The sequence below is a fragment of the Musca autumnalis genome, unplaced genomic scaffold (assembly GCF_047663935.1).
Source record: "Musca autumnalis isolate F117 unplaced genomic scaffold, ASM4766393v1 scaffold_5, whole genome shotgun sequence".
NCBI lineage: Eukaryota > Metazoa > Arthropoda > Insecta > Diptera > Muscidae > Musca > Musca autumnalis.
In genome coordinates this window covers 39,781,552-39,794,825 of record NW_027412088.1, presented here as the reverse complement: position 1 = coordinate 39,794,825, position 13,274 = coordinate 39,781,552, and the positions used below count along the sequence as shown (strand labels likewise).

The 13,274-nt window shown below is 39.0% G+C and overlaps 1 protein-coding gene across 2 annotated transcripts in view; it reads left to right on the top strand.

The window, feature by feature from the left end:
- Window positions 1-13,274, top strand: part of CNT2 (Concentrative nucleoside transporter 2) — a 45,661-nt gene that overhangs the window by 26,070 nt on the left and 6,317 nt on the right. For both annotated transcript variants that reach the window (XM_073989507.1, XM_073989508.1), the window contains exons 2-7: window positions 883-936; window positions 1,011-1,182; window positions 8,014-8,227; window positions 8,293-9,057; window positions 9,117-9,444; window positions 9,674-9,854. In XM_073989507.1, coding sequence (XP_073845608.1) covers window positions 886-936; window positions 1,011-1,182; window positions 8,014-8,227; window positions 8,293-9,057; window positions 9,117-9,444; window positions 9,674-9,854 — 1,711 coding nt within the window. In that variant the 5' untranslated portion in view covers window positions 883-885. The remainder of the gene's footprint in view (window positions 1-882; window positions 937-1,010; window positions 1,183-8,013; window positions 8,228-8,292; window positions 9,058-9,116; window positions 9,445-9,673; window positions 9,855-13,274) is intronic.

Here is a 13,274-nt window from a genome sequence, read left to right as displayed (position 1 = left end):
CGAAAATTGATTTTTTATGTTTCTTTTTGACATTTTTCCGTTCCTTTACTTTTCTGGTAAAAATGTTCATGAGAGAGCAATTTTGAGCAATTTTGACACTTTTCTCTTTTACCACCCTTATCATTAAAAAAGTAAAGGAACAAAGCTTTAGTTGTAACTCGTTGAGTTTTAGAGCTATAAAAAATTAAATAAGTAATACAAGATAAAGTAGAAGCCGTAATCTCAGAAAACTCATTTTTTGAGTTATGACTTATGCCACTCTTTGAGAAAATGAGCGATACATTTATGAAATTCTTGAAAATTTAGCCCCACTGGCGTATGATTTATAAAATTATTTTATTTATGGTATAGTAGTTATACGCCAGGGGGTATAACTATAATTAATTCATCTTATTTCAGAAGTTTTTTTTAATTTTTCATCGAATTCAGTCATCCAAAGACCCGTGTAATCTTGACTTGGAACAACTATAGAGGACATATGGTCTAGTGGACTATTTTGCTCTGTACAATCCCAAAAATCAGAAATGCTCCACCCTAATATACGTACATATGTACATGCGACACATTATTAAATTTCGCTTAGCACTAACTAAAATTCAATAAAATACACGTTTTTTCCGAGATAAGTCCACTTCTTGTACTAATATCAAATATAGATAATGATAACAGCAGCATTTAGCTCTGATTTTTTTGGACAAGTTTTCAAGTGCATAAACTATCATGGACGAAGTGATTATTTACAAAGTGTCACTTGGCTTGTTTTAACTGTCCAATAGATTGATAAGATTTGGCAAGAACTAAACACAAATCAAATCGACAATAACATTGTAGAGCTTATACATTTTTGTTAATACAAAGTATTCACCTTTTTATTACTTTCAGATTATGGAGGACTCGAAAAGCGGAGAAATAAATAAGGCCTTTTCCGTTGAGGAGGTAAGTATTTGAATAGATTAAGTTGTATGCAATTATTATTTCTCTTTTATTAATTTTCTCTTTTTCTATTGTAGGCCATTGAAACTGGCTACGAAACACACAAGACTGATTTCCAAATAGACGATAATAGTGATGTAAAACAGTCCAGTAAAGTAGTGCGCATAGCTAAAACTAGCTTACTGTGGCTACTGCATATTGCAGTGGGTTCATATTTTGGATATGCCACACATTATTATTTACGTGAATGTAAGTAATTTATAGAAACATAAGGATAAAGTAAACATAAGTACATAAAGATAACTATTTCTACGAACATCAGTAAAGTAGCCAGTCTTACGGGTATAAAAAAGAATTCGACATCATGTTGTAACTTAACCATACCCATTTGGTTTTAAAACTTACTTACTTACTTAGCTGGCCCATTACTAAGCTAAGAAATGGCCTCCAATCATATCTATTTGTTGCTTAGCTCTCTGGAATTAAGCACCTTTTCATCTCTTCTTCCACTTGTTTGCTCCATCGATTCCTTGGCCTGCCAGTTCTGCGTGTACCGCCATGTCTCCCGTATTTATACGCTTTTTTAGCGGGTTCATCATCGCTTATTCTTATGATATGGCCTAGCCAACGCAATCGTTGCATCTCGATACGTTTATCTATACTGATGTCGTTGTATAGCAGATACAGCTCGTGGTTTATACGACGTCGATCTTTCGAAGAATTTGTCTCACAAACACACCAAGCACAGTCTTGTCCGCTTGAGCAAGTACCCATGCTTCGGAGCCATACATCAGCACGGGTAGTATCAGTGTTTTGTAAAGTGTTACTTTTTTTTGACGAGATGTGACTTTGTTTTTACTGCTTACTTAAACCATATGTTAACCAATATAATACCCTAGACAGACGGCAATTTGCATTAAGATGTGATTTTAATTTTAACCTGACAGACGACAGTTTCTGCATTTATGAAACAGCTGTTTGCTGGTAAACTACTGTTTGTAATTGTTTGCAATGCCAATTGTGTCTTAGAGCAGCATCCGGCAAAAAGGGACACACGTGCCCTTGATGAGAATAACAACAGAACAACCACCACTGAGTCTTCGTTCAGAAGTCAATGAAGAAAGTTCTGCTGTCTCTTGTTTCAATGATTTTTAGGTTTAGCAATGCATTAGCGCACACGCTGTTTGTGGAGAGAGAGACGTATGCGTGAGACCGCAAACAATGCGTTTGTATTAGTGCCGATACCTGTCTTAAAGCATGAATTTGCTCTCTCTCTCCTACATGAATATGGGCTCTCTTTTACAGCATTGCCATATTGAAATACCTAAATTCAGTTTAAATTCCCTTTGATTTTGTGCATTAAGAATGTGGATAATTCAGGAATTAATTTGAATTAAGGCACACGGTGCTCTTGAAATAAATTTAAATGGAAGGTGCTTACACCTGCGAAGTTTTTGCGGATTCTGAAACTACATTGTTTATAGATGAGAAAAATCAAAAAACAAAAAAATCCCCGGAGCGCTTTTTAAATAAATCGCGATTCAAGTTGACATTTTAGGGGTTTTTAGGGTTTCGCGATTTTGCTTGGAAACCGCAAGTCCTATCGAAATGGGACTAAAGAAAATGTTGTAGCTATAAAAATTCTCTACAAGATTGACGTTCAAGATATCATCGTAATATTCACCGTTATTGAGATATATATGTTCAAATTATGACAATGGATTGACAAATTATGACAATGGTCTTCTCCACGATTTGCCGCAGGGTAAATATATGGTCAATGATGGACTTGCCAGGTCTAAAGCCGCATTGGTATGGTCCAATTATTTCGTTGACCATGGACTTTAGTCGTTCGCACAATATCCCTGACACTATCTTGTGGGCAATAGAAAGAAGACTTATGGCCCTATAGTTAGAGCATACATTCTTATCTCCTTTTTTGTGAACGGGACACAGGATACTCAGGTTCCAATCGTCAGGTACGCGTTCTTCCTGCCAGATGGTGCTAACTAGCTGATGCATACACCTTGTTAGCGTGTCGCGTCCGGTTTTGAAAAGCTCGGCTGTTAGGTCATCGGCTCCTGTTGCCTTATTATTCTTCAGTCGGTTTATTGCTGTCTTGACCGGTTGGTATACATTCAATAGCATCTTCTGGGATTGGATCTTTGGTATTTTCTTCGTTTTCGGTACTATTGGATACCAATAGCTTGCTCTTTCCATGACACTATCTGTATCAGTTACCAAACTACCTTCCTGGTCCCTACAGGAGGAAGTGTCTGCACCAAAGCCATCAGTTTGTTGTTTCACACTTTGGTAGAACTTTCGGACTTCATTCTGGCTCCTGTACATCTCGTTTTTCTCACACTTCCGTCATTCCATTTCTCTGTTTTTCCTGCGGAAAAGACGTTTCTCCTCTCTCCTTTTCTCCCGATACCTACGCATTGCTATTGACTGTAAAGTAGCCCTATATTCCGCATTTTTCTCTTCGGTAGCAGCACGACACTCCTGGTCATACCATGGATTCCTTGGTGGAGGTCTCTGGTATCCAAGTATGGATTTTGCGGATGTTTGCATGGACTGGGCAATAATTTGCCATTGTGCTGATATATTATCGGGACGAGGAGAGCTTTGATTAAGCACTTGTGCCAGTTGAGTGGAATATGCTGTGGCTATCTGTTGTGATTGCAGCTTACCGATGTCCAATTTCCGAGTTGTGTCTGTTCGTACCTTATTTGCTACGTTTAATCTGTACGCATCTTTGCTGCAACAAGGTGGTGGTCCGGGTCTGTGTTGGCTCCTCGGAACGATCGCACATCCATTGATTTCTTGTTCTTTGATCTGGAGACAGCCAGGTGACCTTATGAATATCGAGATGCTTAAATCTGGTACTCCTAACTACCATGTTTTTGCCGCTGCGAATTCTATCAGCCTCATACCATTGTTCGATGTTTCACTATGGAGACGGAATTTCCCGACTGTTGGGCCAAAGATATTCTCCATTCCAATCTCGGCATTAAAATCGCCTAGAATAATTTTAATGTCATGGGCAGGGCAACGGTCATAAGATTCTTCTAAGCGCTCGTAAAATATATCTTTGGTCTGTTCGTCCTTGTCTTCAGTGGGAGCATGAGCGCAAATAAAGCTGATGTTGATGAATTTTGCTTTTAATCGAATTGCAGCGAGTCTTTCATTCACTGGGTTGAAGCTGGAGTCCAGATGTTTTAACCTCCGACTATACAAATCGGCAACCAAACTAATGCTTTGTGTCATGGTAGCTATAATACGGTGCGTCATATTTAGGTGTTGTTGTGACGTCATTCCCAATCAATCGTATTTCCCGTATGCAGTAATATCGCCTTGTACTTTTCTAGTTCATCTGCCAATGCATAATCTGCACCTTCTCTATAAGGAGTGCAAAACATTCCCGGTACAGGCAGATTCGCAGATCATGGTCCTTAAAACGTTTGCGAGGGTCGTCAACTTTAGAGAGATTGTTTTTCTTTACTTTCGTTTTTTCATATAAGGCTGCTTTTTTTAGGGTAGGATTACTAGCCCGACGCCCAAACCCAGGTTTTTAACGTTCATATGGGTGAACGCGCGGCACATGTTAGCTCACTACCTTTAACGGGTGTTAAAGGCAGTTCCCCAGGTGACACCATGGGGAGGTCAGTGCCACTTGAGATGAAAGAGGGACCAAGATAAATCCTTGACTTTGCCATGTTAAAACCGGTCAGGACCGTGCCTTGGTATCTTCCATCCCCTACGTCACACATTCCGAATTTCATCAAAATCGGATGTATAAAGGCAGTTTGTTGCATCAAATACGTGAAATCGGGCGAAAATATATTGGGAGCTATATCCAACTCTGAACCGATTTCAATATAATTTGACACACTTATTTCTAGACCGAATTCAGTCACACATTCCAAATTTCATCAAAATCGGACGTATACAACGGTTTTGGTGCATCAAATACGCCAAATCGGGCGAAAATATATATGAGAGCTATATCCAAATCTGAACCGATTTCGATATAATTTGGCATACTTATTTTTAGACCGAATTCAATCACCCATTCCAAATTTCATCAATATCGGACGTATATAACATGTTTGGTGCATCAAATACGCCAACGCGCGAAAATATATATGGGAGCTATATCCAAATCTGAACCGATTTACATATAATTTGGAATACTTATTTTTAGAGCGAATCCAGTCACACATTCCAAATTTCATCAAAATCGGACGTATATAGCGTGTTTGGTGCATCAAATACGCCAAATCGGCCGAAAATATATATGGGAGCTATATCCAACTATGAACCGATTTCGATATAATTTGGCATACTTATTTTTAGACCAAATTCAATCACAGATTCCAAATTTCATCAAAATCGGACGTATATAGCGTGTTTGGTTCATCAAATACGCCAAATCGGGCGAAAATATATATGGGAGCTATATCCAAATCTGAATTGATGTTCACCAAAAGCAATAGCGTTCTTCCTGTGGCTAAGAAAATTATATTCCCCATTTTTCAGCTGAATTGGACAAAAAATGCGAACTGTACGTTGCGAATAAAAATAAATGGACAGACGGACGGACGGACATGGATAAATCGACTCAGAAAGTGATTATATGTATGTATGTCCCCAAACGAAACTATGGGTCTATTTCGTTTTCTTTTGTATGTTACATACAAATGCACAAAGACATAATACCCCTTACCACAGTGTGGTGTAGGGTATAATTAAATAATGCATTACTGAACTTCAATGTATTTGGTGCGGAAACTTTTTTCGAGATAGAGAATAAATGGCACCGCATTTCATAGTAATTTTTCATGCTCTACATGGCTATGTGGTGGTACTTTTGATATTTGCAAAAATTGCAAAAAAATTATAACCCTAATGAACACAGCAAAATATATACGAAATCAAAACCCACTTTTTGCAAAAGTGTCTGATTTCACTCAGAACTCCCCATATGTATATCATAATCGAGACGTCCTTGAGTCGGAATCATAGTTTCATATTCCTTGGTTGGAACTGAATATTACACAATTTCAATTCATAACATATTTACTTTGGCAAGTGAAAAAGGAAAGCCAAGGCCTCGAACCCACACAGCCACCAAATTATGTGACATATCGACTTCAGACATATCGACTGTGGAATGGCTTCTCTGTCCTAGAACTTTTGGTTTTTCAAATGCAAATGTGTTTTTATACATTAACGGATATTTGGCCGTTGAAATGTATTTCTTCATGACAAACGCTTTTTTGCGCTGCCTTTGAAGTTGAGTTTGGCTTTGAAAGCTAACACGCCTGACAACATATTTTCATATGTTTTGAAGGACTTGAGTTCAAATCCCAGCCGGGCTCAGCCTGTTTTTTTTTTAAGATAATTTTTTTATGATTTATATTGATTTTCTCCTTTAAAGTTAAGCTTGATAATCGAAATTTTTATTATACCTTCAGCACTTAAAAATTTGGGAAAAATTCGGTTTAGGGCCACCTCTCGAATCGCTTTTATTTTTGTTGTAGCAAATTGTATTCACTGCCCTCTATACGACGGTACAAGTTTTATAAGGGGCAAGTCCAAATTTCTTGAGAAAATAGCCTGAAAGTTTCAAAAACCCCTTATGACAGCGTGTGTAGTGGTTGGAGCGCAAGATAACTCTCGAACTTATCTGCCGATTCGGTCCAAAAATTGGCCTTCGTAATATTTTGTCGAAACTTAGCTTAAGTTCGAAGATAAGCCATATTGGTCCACTGCTTCAGGTATCTCCCCCACAAAGGTTCGAAAATGTTCGAAAAAATTGTGCTCACGATAACTCTTGAAAGGGGTGGCCGATTTGGTCCATAATTTACACATCCTAATATATCCACTAGGGTTATGACTTTTTGACATTTTTCCTCAAAAATGATTTCCTGTATCAGGGATGAATGAACTTTTGCCTATTTATCACTATGCTATCGTTTATTCCATTGGAATATAAAAAAAGTTGATTTTAAAAAAATATTTTTTTGAAAAAATATATGAGATGAAAAAATTTTTTTTTTCAAAAAATTATTTTTTGTTGCACGAATGAATAAATATAAGCCTACTAATAACTATAATAACGTTTATTTCATTCAAATAATAAAAAAAGTCGCGAAAAAAAGTCACTTTGAAAAAAATTTAAATTTTTTGTTTTTTGTTAAAAAATTATATTTTTGAATAAAAGCGTTTACGACATTTTTACGATTCTCAGAATTGAAGAAAAATAGTGAGAAATAAATTTTATGTCATTTAAATCATCTCATGCGGCTCTAAAGTTTATTTTCAATTATATATCTGTTTTCAGTGACTTCAAAAAATTTTCCATAATTTTGATAAATTCAAATTTTAAAATCATTTTGTGCGTGAGGTTTTTTCACCGAATCACCTTATAATTAAGATTTTATGTACACTTATGGCAAAACTCATCACGCTATGATACAGGGATATGAGGTTGTAAAAAAGTCATAACCCTAATATCCACCAGATATAGATCAAGATAGAATATGGACCATATTTGTCCACTCCTTCGGGTACCTCCCACACAAAATTTCGGATAAGTTCACATTCAGACCTGCTCTCGAATCGCTTTGATTTTTGTTGAAGCAACTTGTATTCGTTGCCTCAATTACGACGGTAAGAGTTTTGTCAGGTGGAAGTCCATACTTCTTGAGAAAACAGTCGGGAATGCATAAAGAACCTCTATGGCACCATATACAGTGGCTGGAGAGCACGATAACTCTCTAACTGATCAACCGATTTGGTTCAATATTAAAAAAGATCTACTTACAAAATGGAGTATGTCGATCCATTCCTTCATGTACTTCCTCCGCATTATTAGTTCATACGCCCAAACGGGCCACAATATCTGAGACCTCCTTAATACATAATTATTGGTTAAAGGATTTTGGTTGATGAAGGTTTGAACTCGCACAGGCTGAGGGTATATCTCTGTCGGCAAAACCGACTGATACTTTTTCACTTGTTTTTTCAAGATTCTTATACTATGTATTTGTTTTCGTTTTCTTTTTTTTTCAGATAACAACCACAACTGCGATTGGGCCTGGGAAAAGGATCCACTGTATTGCCCGATGAGATTTTGTAGTGGCTATGGATTCCTTATATTATTCCTCGGATTCATTTACTTTGGTTTAATTTATTATCAAATCTTTAAGCCCAAAATAGGCCGAAAAATACATCGTGAATATTTAGTGCCGCTGGATAGATGGTGGATGGTGTTTAGCAGAAGGAGGTGAGGATTACTTCTATAAAACAAAATGTTAACTTTTATTTATTTTTTCTTTTTTTTTCTTTCAGAGTAATATCTGGCATACTAATCGGTATTTTGCTAATAGCCCTGGCCATTTTCCTTTATTTCGAAACAAAGGACGAAACACAGAAGTTGACTTCATTGGTGGCTCCCTGTTTCTTTATTCTCTGTGGCTATCTCTTCTCAACAGATCGTTCGGCCATTAAATGGCGTGTTGTTATAACTGGGATAACATGCCAATTTATTTTGGGTGTAATTTGTATACGCTGGAGTGTTGGACGTAGCATTTTCGAATGTGTTGGCAATAAGACAGCAACTTTCTTGGCTTTTGCCGATGAAGGTAGTCGTTTCGTTTATGGAGATAATATCATCAATCAGGGTGTCTTTGCGTTTGCCATTTTATCGGTGATATTTTTCTTCAGTTTCTTTATATCGATTCTTTACTACATGGGTGTCATGCAATGGGTGGTTATGAAACTAGGTTGGATACTTTCGCAAATTCTTGGTACAACAGTGTGTGAAAGTGTTACAGCGGCTGCCAACATTTTCTTGGGCATGTCCGAAAGTCCTCTCCTGATTAGACCATATATTAAAATTTTAACAGCCAGTGAAATACATTCCATTATGGTGTCGGGATTTGCCACGGTATCAGGAACAGTGTTGGCGGCATATCTTAGCTTTGGAGCATCACCAGCCCATTTGATAACATCAAGTGTAATGGCCGCACCTGCCACCTTGGCAATATCGAAATTATATATGCCCGAAACGGAAGAGAGTAAAACGTCAGCTGATAACATACAATTGGAGAAGACGTAAGTTTGTGCAATTACATTAAACTCAATTTGTTTTTTTTAAACCTCTTATTTTTTAGGGAAGATACTTCCGTATTAGATGCTGCCTCAAATGGTGCCAACAATGCCATACCAATTGTTTTGGGTATTTCAGCAAATATTATTGCATTTGTTGCCTTCATTGCCTTCCTTAATGCTGTAGTCAACTGGTTTGGTACATTGGTGGGCCTGGATTATATTGATTTTGAATGGCTATTTTCGAAACTGTTCATACCCTTGGCTTGGGCAATGGGTGTTCCATGGGAGGATTGTGATGAAATTGCCAAAGTTGTGGCAACCAAAACAATTATCAATGAATTTGTTGCCTATGAACGTTTGGGTATTTTAATTAAAAATGGCATTATCAGTGTAAGTGATTATCGTGATTTATAAATATTTGAAAAGTAACGTACGCTTAACATTTTGAGATGTTCCCTCTGATCAAGGCATAATCTTTGAACATATTTTATTCGCATTAACTCTGATGAAATCCTTAACAATTAATATAAATATGTTTAAAAAAATACTTTCTTTACAGACTGTTTTCAAAAATGTTTGTAATTTCTTATAACTTTTTTATTCTCCTTTTGCATTTCAGGCTCGTAGTGCTGGAATTGGCACATTTGCCATTTGTGGCTTTGCAAATCCCAGTTCATTGGGTATCTTAATGGGATCATTGGGCGCTATGGCTCCTAATAGACGTGGTCTCATTACTGCTGTAGCCTTTAGAGCCTTTGTTGTTGGCAGTATAGTGTGTTTTGTTTCAGCAAGTTTTGCAGGTATGTATTTTTAATTCCATATTATAACGATAATATATCGATTTTAAAAGACTAATGGACATGGAATGACGATTTTTCATTAGAAACAAGTAAAAAAGTATCATCGGCTTTGTCGACAGAGGTATACCCTCAGCTTGTGTGAATTGAAACACATTTTTCCCAAAAAAATTATGTATTTAGGTGGTCTTCAGAATTTTGGGCGTATGAACTTGCCTACATAGATATGGATTAGGATAAAATTTCAGAGGTTTTGCGGGTGGAGGGTTGATTGTTCTAAAAGGAATGGACCGACATAGTCCTTTTTGAAAGTGTGTCTAATTTTGGAAGCCATTCCTCTCGATAGGACCATTATATCAGGAAACATTGACTTGCCCACGAAAAACATAATATCGCTGTAAACAGGGCTACTAGCAGTATCTTCAGTAAATATTTCCAAAGGATTATCGCACACATCCTTAACCGAACATAAACAAAAATGTTAATAATTTGGAATGGACCGATAGTGCCCACTTTTGAACATAAACTAAGTTTGGACTAAATATTTAGAGATCCAAAGTTTGGAGCAAATCGGTTGCTCCGTTTATGAGATATTGCGCTTACCATTTTAGCGAATATTTTCCAACTTTTGTGGGGGAGGTACCGGAAGGAGTGGACCTACAATTTCATCTAATATTCGAAGAATTATTACGATATGCAAAGTGTGGACCAACGTAGTATTCGGTTTGGAAGTTGCCGTTCGCACCAGCCTCTATCAATAACCGCCACTTGAAGTTCGACTGGAACTATTTTTAGTTTGGTTCTCTTTTCAACGCTGCTACCAGTAGTGGGAAGACGAACTTGACAGTGGTATCTTTTCGACTCTCAGCGTTTTGAAAGCAAACAGAGGATTGGGTTTGTCTATTGGTCTTCCACATGCCCTTGTGTCGAGTTAGCCTTGGCAGCCCTCCGCAACCTTGGATTCATTTCCTTCGATTTCACATACTTAAACTTCTGGTGATGTTCGTCTTGTCAATGTGATGGCCTTTTGGGGCTATTGGGGTTAATGTTGACGTTGAACTCAACAAGAGCTCTGTTGATATCGGGGTGAAAGTGACTTGTTCGTGGGCAAGTGAGGGTATCTCTTTTTCACACAACGTTGAATTTAATCCTGATCAACCTGTACTTTCTTATCCTGAGATAGTGTATCGACCTATGACAAGCCTTTTCAACCAACCGATTAGAGACTCCGTTGAGGCGGCCAATTTCTTAGTCGATGTTCTATCAACTTGGGTCGATGGATAATCCTCATGGATTGGCGACTATCCTGGCTTCATAGGGTTAAGTTTTCTATTGAGGGTCGAGGTCAATTTATCGACGACTAAATTCACTTGGCAACTGGTGTGACAAGTTCGTCCTCAGATATTCTGTTCTCGGCCTCAGCAGAATCACTAGACTGACTGAGACTCATTGCCCTCAAGGATGCTAAAACAGACTATCTTTCTATCGAGGTGTCAGTCCCTTCCCTGATCTACCTTCCTCTGATTACTTCGGTCCTGGTTTTATCGCTTCACGTGGCCGTTGATAAATTGTGGTCATACTTACTTTTGTTGTTGTAGTTGTAACAGTGTTTTTTATTATGTTTGTATGTTCGTTCCTCTGTTCAATCTGGCTCTGGGTCTATCTCCAGTTCCAGGAAAATGGCTGCTTCGATTGAATGTAGCCACAGATCCACTGGAGTTAGATGGGTAGGTTTGGCGGGGCAGTTGAAAAGCTGTTCTGTGTTGTGCACGGCACGATCGATTTCCGCCCAATAAGAATTTAGGCGACTGCAATATCCCGAGAGTAGTTAAGCCAAAACTACTCTGGTTTGTCGTGGCAGCTGACGCTCCTCAGCTGCGATAGGTGGGGGATGTACTCCGAGTACTTTTTTCACAATATAATTGCTTAAGGCCTTGGCAACTGCGTCCGTGTGAATCCTATTCAAACCTGCTTGATATGCTTGTTGATCTAGGGGTTCTCTCCTGTATCGTTGGATCTCTCCCTCTAGAGCATGGATATCCTTCCTGATCTGCCTGAATGTGTCGGACCTACCCATGATTGGAATGGCTCACACGGTAGCATCCAATCAGGTACTGCAACGAAAGCATCTCATTGTGTTGCTTTACTGGAAGAATCTTTGCCTCTTCATGTAGATGGTCCACTGAAGATTTGAGGAGGCACCCTGTTGCTGTTCTCAGGGCGCATTCGGGCAAGTTTGAATCTTTTTCCAATTCGTATCACATAATCTCGGGGACCAGACTGGCGCCGCATAGCTTACCACAGACCGACCTATCACGTCATATGTGGTCAACAAGGTTTCTTTATCTGCACCCCAAGTGCTGCCGGCTAGGGACTTGAGGACCTTGTTCCTACTTTTCAGTTTGTCGCAGATAGCTGTGGCGTGTGCGCACTACGTGAATGTAGTGTCGAATGTGACCCCTAAGATTTTGGGGCAGTTTGTGGTCGGAATTCTGCTACCGTCAACCACGACATTCAATTCTCTTCCAAACTTCGCTGTACATGTGGTGAACAGAGTGGCTGTTGATTTTAGGCGGAAATCTGCATATTCCTCGAATGGAAAAAGGTGGTAAGATCGGTTAAATAGTTGTTCAGTCTCTCACAGATGTCATCAGGATAGGTACCCGACGCGAGGATCGTGCAATCATCCTAATACGTTACAATCTCAATGCCGTCTGGAGGGGGCGGAATACAGGAGAGGTAGAGGTTAACCAGTTCCGGAGATATCACCCCACCTTGGGGAACTCCCTGTTTCACTCTACGGGGTTTGGACTTCTTGTTCCTAAATTCCACGTACGACTGGCGTCCACACATATAATTGACTATCCAACGTTTCAAGCTTGGCCGGAGGGTTGTCTGCTCAATGTCCTCAAACAACGTGGAGTGCCTGACTGTATCAAAGGCTTTTGATAAGTCAAGCGCCACCATCACTGTTCTATCGCACGGCCATCTCTGGTTGAGTCCTTGACAAATATGTGTTTGTCGTGCTGTGCTGCTTACGGAATCCATGCTGATGATCGGCAACTTGATAGCTATTTCTGATACTGGGGAGGACTAAGACCTCAATGGTCTTTGCAACGGGAGACAAAAGCGAAATCGGTCTGTACGATTCACTTTTGCTGGCATCATTGCCGGGCTTCCGTAGTGGGACCACCCTGCCCATTTTCCAGACTTCGGGAACAATGAGGGTGGATAGCGACAAGTTGAGAACTTTAGTGAGATACTCCAGCTGCTTCAGCAGCGGCTCATCCAGCTGCTTCAGCATTCGCCCTGTCACTCTCGGGGTGCTCGACAAACTGTCGATTGAAATAACTTGCGCACCTCTTCGGGTCAGTCAACGTAACGTCGCCAAACGTGACTGAGGTCCTATCTTCCCTTCTTCCA